Genomic DNA, 8,131 nt, shown 5'->3' with positions numbered 1-8,131 from the left:
AGCTCTGCCTACGAGGAGGGAGAATTGGTGTTACTCTTTATGTGTTCCCTCTCTCTCAAGTACCTGTCAAAACTTTGGTTCCTTTTGATTCCCCACTACACAAAGTTTGGTGAAGAAAAGCATCACTAAGCAAAGAATCAAGGAAGTTGGTGGGGAAGATTACAAGGGAGGAGATTACCTTGGAGAGATTAGTCTTAAACAAAAAACCATTTTCTGATCCACAGGTGCCTTTGCTTTTCTCTCACAGGGCTAAAAAGGGAATCTAAGCAGAATGTCTGAAATAAATTGTGGTGCATAACTACAGTGGAATATTGTATAGTAGGGGATGATGTGAATTCTGGAAAGAATTATGTAGGAGAACATTTTATACAAGGAAAGCAGCATAATAAAGAAAAATAACTTTGAAAGACTTAAGAACACTGGTCAATGCAATGACCAACTGTGCCTTCCAGATGCCTTATGAGCAAGCATGGTCTCCATCTCTTGAGAGAAATGTCATGATAATTGTAATAATTTAGTTAATTTAATAATAATTTAGTTAATAATTAGCATAGTTAAAGAATATAGTCAGATATAGGATTTATTTTTTTTTTTAAACCTTTACCTTCTGTCTTGGAGTCAATACCGTGTATTGGTTCCAAGGCAGAAGAGTGGTAAAGGCTAGGCAATAGGGGTCAAGTGACTTGCCCAGGGTCACACAATTGGGAAGTGTCTGAGACCAGATTTGAACCTAGGAGCTCCCATCTCTAGGCCTGGCTCTCAATCCACTGAGCGACCGAGCTGCCCCCATAGATATAGGATTTATAAAAGAGATCTGAAACTTTATAGGCTACTTTAAGAATTTTCATAGAACCTTGATGATGTCAGAGGATGAGGATTTTGTAGGGTGCCTGAGGAGTGTCATTTGAAAAACTGACAACCACTTCTGGGAGAGAGACTGGGAGGTTGTTTGCTCTTGGCTTTGCTGCTGATCAGCCTTGGAAAACTTGTGAAAGAGCTTAACATTGTAAAGATTAAAATTTAGGGGAGACTGAGGCAGGAGCTGAGGCAGGTAGAAATTAGTTTCTCTCTGCAAGGAGTATTATATTTTTAGAGGTTTATTGAAGATTAAGGATTAAAGAAAATACAGGATAAGGAAAACATGCCTAGGCCAGAGAGTGGCCTAGACACCACCTCACCTACATTATGGAAAAAAACCAGGCCTGCCCCAAAACGGAAGTCCAAGGGTCAAGCGTGGGACCAAAGGAACCATAACTGATTTAATGAGCCATTTGCAGTTTCCGGGTCAGTGCTCGTGGGCATGTATTAGCTCTAGAATTACCATAGTTATCCAAGTAGGAGGGAGTGAGCTCAAAAGCCTTTGAATCAGCTTAAATACTTTCTCGATCTCGGCCCAGGTGAGATTACAAGGCATTCTGGGGAAGTGGAGCAAAGGCTCGTGGGGATTGTAGTCCTGTATTCAAGTCTATTTTTTACAACATCTTGCTTGAAGGAGTTGGAAAGGAGTCTGATCAAAACAGCAGGAAGTTACTGAGCAGTTCTGCAGATGGTGGCAGCAGAGGGCAGCTACTGAAAAAGCATCTTGTCACTAACAGGCACAGTGAAATCTTTGGCTGAAAGAAGGAAAGTGTCCGAGCAAATCTCTATAGCTTTAGTTAATAATTTTGTTTTTGGAAATAGGTTAGTAAGTTAGATCACCAAATTTAGTGAGTAAGCAAAGAAGGTGTCCTTTGTAGGACAGTTGGTTGGCTTGGTTTATTTAGAGAACTTATTAGCTTTAGGGAATATTTTCTTTTATCATTTACCTTCCTTTTACTTTCCCTTTTTACTAAATTTTGATTACAAATAAATAGGTTGGTTTTTTTAATACATATCTCTGGTGGACTGCTCAGAATCTAAGCCATTTCCTTCAACTGCACTCAATTCAAGATCCTGCCCACAGCCACTAATAACTACTGGCCACTACCACATAATCCAATCAATACCTAGGGGAATATAACTCTATATAACAGAAAGGCAGAGGTTTTGGTGGGGGCTGACAGCAGGCAGGGAGGGATAGTAAGAGGAACGGGACCCTCACACTCTGAAATCTTGCATTAATCCCTAGTTATCTGTCAGGTGATACTGACAAACTTTTGGGGTCCCAAAGGGGTGAGGAGAATGAGATGTGGCAAAAAGGGTGACACGCTTAGGAGGGCCACTGAAGCTGGTAACAATCAGAGGCGAAGTTTATTGGTCACGGCTAGTATTTTACGGAGAAAGTGACTTAGGCTGAGGGATTAGGTAAGCTTTTTACGTGGACAATGGTTATTAATGGTTTACAATCTTAGTTCAATGATTTAGTTTTCCTCACCAAAGTTAGACAGAGTTTTCTATAGGATAATAAATCACAGGCAAATATGTAACCATCTAGCCAAGCTTCTCACAGAATTCCTGCATCAGTCATTTCTTGGAAGAGCGTAGTTTTTACAAAGTACAGCAGAGAGGGGTTAGAAAGGAGGGGTTTTGGGGGCCTCCTGTGAGGCGTGATTCTGGCCAGACCATGGCATTGATTTTCCTGGGGTCCATGCTGACTCCTGGGAGCTACCGTTAGCACAGGTTCAACATCAACTGCAAAATCTATAGTTTCATCATTAGTCAAGCATGAATTTGCAGACTGACTAATTACCCACTCTATGTACTAGCTCTGTAATAGTCTATCCTGGGCATCAGCTTTGTACCTAATTATTTTATGTTTACTTTAGATTAGAACTGTCTAGAACTGTCAGATATCATTAATTACCGATAGTGGTTCTCCAATGTACCGCCCACCCCATATTCTCATTCTAGAAGGGCAGGGACAGCTCCCCCACATTGACAAATGATGACAAGGTAGACAATGGGGAACTGAGGACTCTGGCATTCCAGAAGGATCCCCCAAACTCAAGCATGCTCCTTATTCCCCGATAACATCAACCCCACCAAACACACCCTCCACCAGAATTTGGCCTTGCTCACTTTCCAGGGTTTTCAAGAAAGATTTCTCTGGAATGGAAGATGACAAACTCCCAGAGCCCAGTAAATACACAACCTGATCCAGAGTATGGAAGCTTCTACTCTACAGAGGAGCTGCTACTTCATACTCAGAGTTGCTGTTACTCCACCACCTCCAGAGAGGTTGTTCCACCATTCTCTGGGATGCTCCATCAGCCCTAAAGTTACCTGATTAGCCCCCAGACTATTCCAGCAGCTAATAGGCTATTACACCACCTTCTATCTCTTCTTCTTCAAACAAAATTCTTTTCTTTCTTCTGGATTGAAGGGAGTTTGAGTCTCCCATTCTTGGGGAAGGGACCCTGCTACAAACTTCGGTGTGTTTCTCCCACAACAGTGTTAAGGTCAAAAAGAAACATCCAGTTTGGGATGAGGCTACCATGATGATTTGTGTTTCTTAACTATGTTTATTTGGTTAAAAGTGTTTCTTTTAGGGGGATGAAAGGTGGAATAAGAGAGTCAGGCCTGGAAATAAGAGGTTCTGGGTACAAATCTGGCTTCAGATACTTCCTAGTGTGTGACCCTGAGAAAGTGACTTCATCCTGTTTGCCTCAGTTTCCTCATCTATAAAGTGGACTAGAGAAACAAATGGCAAACCCCTCCAGTATCCTTGCTAAGAAATCCCCAAATGGGGTCATGAAGAGTCGGGCACAACTGACTCACCAGAGCAAACCCGTGAGGACCCCGTTTCATGATTCCAAACAAGAAACCAGAGAGTTTGGAGGAAGGGAAAGATGGAAGAGATATTACAGAGGTGACAGATGGACAGAAATCCATGAGCACTCATGAGTTAATAATCCTCTCTTCAGTGTCTACTATGCACTAAGCACTGGAGATACAAGAAAAGAAAGACAATTCCTGCCCTCAGGGAGCTTGTAATGTCCTGAGGCAAGACAACCACCAAAGAATACTGGGAAGTAGTAGGGGTGTTGAGTAGCAAACAGTGGGTCCCTGTGGGGCTGGGTGCAGAAGCCAAGGAAGTCCAGTATCAGTGCTGCCAGTGGAGAGTGCAGCCTCTCTCCTGGATGTGGGGATACCAGCTTCCTTCTTGTTCCATGAATAAGTGACTCCATCTCTTGGCTGGCATTCGCCAAACTGTTTTCTGGATTCTTTTGCTTTGTTCAAGTCCACCCTAAACCCCTCCTCTACAAAATGCTTTTCCAGGCGCCCCACTTCATTCTGATGACATCTTTCTTGATTCTCTCAATGTATCCTTCATATATCCTGTTTGCAGAGAGTTCCTCTTACATGGTCTCCTCCAGTAGACTGGGAGCTCCTTGATGGCAGGGATTGCCTTTCTCCCTTTATTGGTACTCCTATTGCTAAGTATACAGTAGGTGCTTAATACATGTTTGCTGACTCCATCTCCCTGTCCCCAGTGATGTGTTTGTTAGTGTTTAACTGGCTCTCCATAAAAAATGCACAGAAGACATGTTTCTTTGTCTTGCTTTCAGCTGTGAGAGAGGGTGAAGGCTCTCCCTCTTGGGAAAGATTTTGGGAAGAAGCTGGCATGATCCACCAAAGGAGTCTCATGCAAGTGGCAGGTTTGAGTCACAGGTTATCGATGCCCATTTCCCATATCAACTGGCTTCCTCTGTTTCTAGAGCCATCCAAAGATACCTTCTGGTCCTATTGAGCTCTGCACCAGGCAGAGCAGTTCTAGAACATCATGTTCAAGTCTGGGTGGGTGCCACAAATGAGGGAGGAGAGACATCATTCAGGGAGTGTCTGGAGGAAAGAAAACAGAATGGAGGAGGGTCTTGGCTTCCAGCCCTGTGAGAGCTGGACAAGGGAATAAGGATGTTGTCTGTGAAGGGGATGAGACTCGGCAGTAATACAGTAGGTGTCCTCTAATACTGGGAAGGCCAGACTCTGGAGAGGGATGGGGATGATTCTGCCTCCTCTCAGCAGGCACACACTGTGATCATGGGTGGAACTGACAAAGGGCAGATTTTGGCTTGGCCTGAGAAGTAATCACCCCAGGGCACAGCAGAAGGCAGGGTGTGCAGCTTGTATGGGGAAAGGCAATGGTCCTGGGAAAGGTGGGCTTCTGGGCCAGATTGGGGGGATCAGGGGGGCCTCTACCTGCACCTAACTCTTCCCTGCCTTCCCTACTACCCAGTGACCAGCATATACAGCTCGCTGGATGGTCTAGACTATGTGTTTTCCACCCAGTCCTTGGCACTGTGTTTAATCACCTGCTTCCTTGTGGGTGGCACTCATGGCCCATCGTTTGGCTGAAAGAATCCCAGGATGCTCTTCCCCACCATGAAACCACTCACAGACAAATCTCAGGACTCTGAAACAATATCCAATAGGTCAGAGAAGAAACTTTATTCAAGGTTAGTCACCAAATAGGCCAGCAGGTGGCAGGCATGACAGAATGTAGGCTGGGAAGATGCTCCAGTTGAGGGATTTCTTCCATCCTGGATTCTGTCTTCCTCATGATGATGTCAATGGGAAACTGAGCCTTGTTTTCCAGGGAGGACAGCAGAGGGGATGGATGGGGGTGGACTGAACACAGGATCGATGGTGGTGGTTCCTGTATTCTTCTCTATGAGAGGCTGGGGGAAGAGAATTCAGTGGTGGCCCACAGGTCTAAGCAGGATTACGTCCTCCTCTTCTTTGGAGAAACCTGAGAGAATAAAATGAATAAGTGAATACAAGAGCATTGATTGGTGGCCTCTGAAGAGGAGAACACTGCTGGGGTGCTGAGGATGCAAGTTCCTTCAGAGTTGGTCTCAAAGGGCCTGTTTTATCAAGAAAGATCCAGTGTGGACCCAGGTAGGTAGGAATAGAATATTAGAACAGAGAGAAGATGAAGGTTTTCTATGAGAGGTGGCTGCCAAGTAGAGCTAGAAAGAAGCTAAGGATTCTAAGCAGCTGAGGTATAGAGGCAGGACAATCTGGGCAAAGGCTCAGAGGTGGGAAATAGAAAGGGAGCCCCCACAATCTAGAGAACCCCTCTTTTCCTACAAATGTTCACATAGTCCCCATGTCTTCTTGCCCTTGAAAAGCAACCTTCACTTTCTTCACCCCTCGCTAGAAGCTGGCTTGGTCAGCCAACTTACCTCCAGACATGCTTCTGGGTCTTGTAGTTGGGTCAAGGTATGGCCCCTGTGAAGGATGGAGAACTTGCAGATCCGGCAGATTCTCTGCTTGTCTTCTTCACAGAGGAGGGTGAAGGGTTCATCATGCCTGAGACACCATTCCTCTGAGACAGGTTGGGGCTCTTCCAGGCTTGGTTTCAACACCTTGACCAGGTTTGCTATATTCTGTATCCTCCAGTCGGTCTTGATGTGGATAGGTAGGCATCCTAGGGGAATACAGGCCTGACATATGGTGCGGCCACTAAACAAGGTTATAGGTTTACTGTAATAACTTTTGCAGACTGGACAGGTGAGGAGGTTCTGCAGACTGATGAGGAGACTATCATAGAGTCCAAGAATACTCCTGTCTCCTGCAGGGAAAGAAATCACAACATTGATGAGCACAGCAGACATTTTTCCATCATAGGGAGGGACTCTCTAGCTCTATTGTCCACAGTTGGAAATTTAACGTTGGGGAGGCCTGACTTATGGTCCCAGCTAGTACAGGAGAGCTAGGACTCCCACAGGCAGAAGAGTTGCCAAGCTAAAAGATTTAAACCAGAAAGAGGCCTTCTGGTATTAAGCAAGCCCATCCCATCATTATCAGGATGGGGGAACTGGAATGTAGTCCACAGAGAAGACTTCCTGAGGTCATTCATCTGCTAGTGTTAGAGAGAGACTTGTACCCAGGCCTCCTGTAGCTAAGCTACTTGGTGTGTGAATCTAATGGAGTTGGATGGGAACAGGCCAAATGAAGAAGAATCTTGGCTCTGAGGGTCACCAGCTGGGCCATCCTCCACAAACTGTTTTCCCTCTTTGGACTTCCTCTATGACTCCAACTGTCAAAAGAGAAGAGGGTGGCAGTGGGGGTTGTGGGTTCCTCAATACTCTGATTAATCCTTAGATATCAACATCTCCCTATAGACTAGGTTTGGACAAAGGAGGGGCCCAACAGAAAGGATCATCCCAGGAACATAGCACCCAAATACTAGGGGCACAGGAGTATGTTCAGTTATTGAACTTGTGGGAGAGAGTGAGTGGTGTAGGCCCTCCAGGGTTTGACCCAAGTCAGTCCTAAGCCCCCCTTTCAAGGTTTGTCAAGCCCATTCCATATAAACAGGTGAAGCATCAAGTGTGTGTTGGCTCAGATGGGATCCGTAACCTCAGGATACCCTCAGCCTCAATGGGTGCCTAAAACTGGGCCCCACAGAAAGGTCTCAATGTAAAGGAAACTCTCTCTTGCAGTGCTTACGTTCACTGGGCTCCTCCATGCTCCTTCCTTCCCCAGCTTCTCCTCTGTGCTGCTGTTGCCGACTCCCAGTTCTGAGAGTGCCACTGAGGAGCTGCTATTTATGGTAGCTTCAGAGAGGTGTGAACTCTGAGAAATCACACATCCCCCAACTCTCAGGCTGGGATTCTCCATATACCCATGGACTCTGCCTATTTGGACTCCTCCAAACAAGATGCCCCTCCCACTAGTTTAAGCTCCTTACTGCTTAACTCACCTGCAAGCTGTTCATTCAGGCCTTGATTGAAATCACCTCCTTCAGCCTCTTCTCACCTCTCACTGGAGAGCTGGAGGGTGGGAGACCAACTCCACACAATGCTTTCCTTGAGAGAGAGCAGGGCTGAGCATCTGTATTCTCTCCACCCAAGTCTACAGAACAAGATGGCCCCGTTCAGGATACCCCTGCAGTCTACCCTGACTTTCTTGCTTTTTTGTGTATTCTTTCTCTCCATTAGCTTGTGAGCCCCTTTAGGGCAGGAGGTATCTCTTTGTATTCATTATCACTCCAGCAGTTAACATAGTGGCTGGTATCTTACAGGTGCTCAAGAAATGTTTCTTGGGTTGGATTACATTGGATGGGACTCATAACATGTTCTATATCCCTGAACCAAAAGGTCTTCAGAGTTCACTCACAAGGGACTATCTGTCCTTTCCTTCAAGATCTCCAATGAGATGGATCCACCATTTCTTCTGTCCATTGTCAACATGGAATCTAGAAACT

The 8,131-nt window shown here is 45.4% G+C and overlaps 1 protein-coding gene across 1 annotated transcript; it reads right to left on the bottom strand.

Moving 5' to 3' along the window:
• Positions 1-5,343: 5,343 nt before the first annotated feature.
• LOC103104626 (tripartite motif-containing protein 12A-like) lies at positions 5,344-7,590 on the bottom strand. Its single transcript, XM_007492277.3, has 3 exons — positions 7,375-7,590; positions 6,105-6,493; positions 5,344-5,668 (listed from the first exon to the last, which is right to left on the bottom strand). Exons 1-3 carry the CDS (start codon positions 7,391-7,393, stop codon positions 5,642-5,644), a joined length of 435 nt encoding a protein of 144 aa, XP_007492339.1. The 5' UTR covers positions 7,394-7,590; the 3' UTR covers positions 5,344-5,641.
• Between the last annotated feature and the right edge of the window lie 541 nt (positions 7,591-8,131).

The sequence above is a fragment of the Monodelphis domestica genome, chromosome 4 (assembly GCF_027887165.1).
Source record: "Monodelphis domestica isolate mMonDom1 chromosome 4, mMonDom1.pri, whole genome shotgun sequence".
Classification (NCBI taxonomy): Eukaryota; Metazoa; Chordata; class Mammalia; order Didelphimorphia; family Didelphidae; genus Monodelphis; species Monodelphis domestica.
The sequence above is the reverse complement of the archived record's forward strand: the minus strand, read 5'-3'. Positions and strand labels throughout refer to the sequence as shown.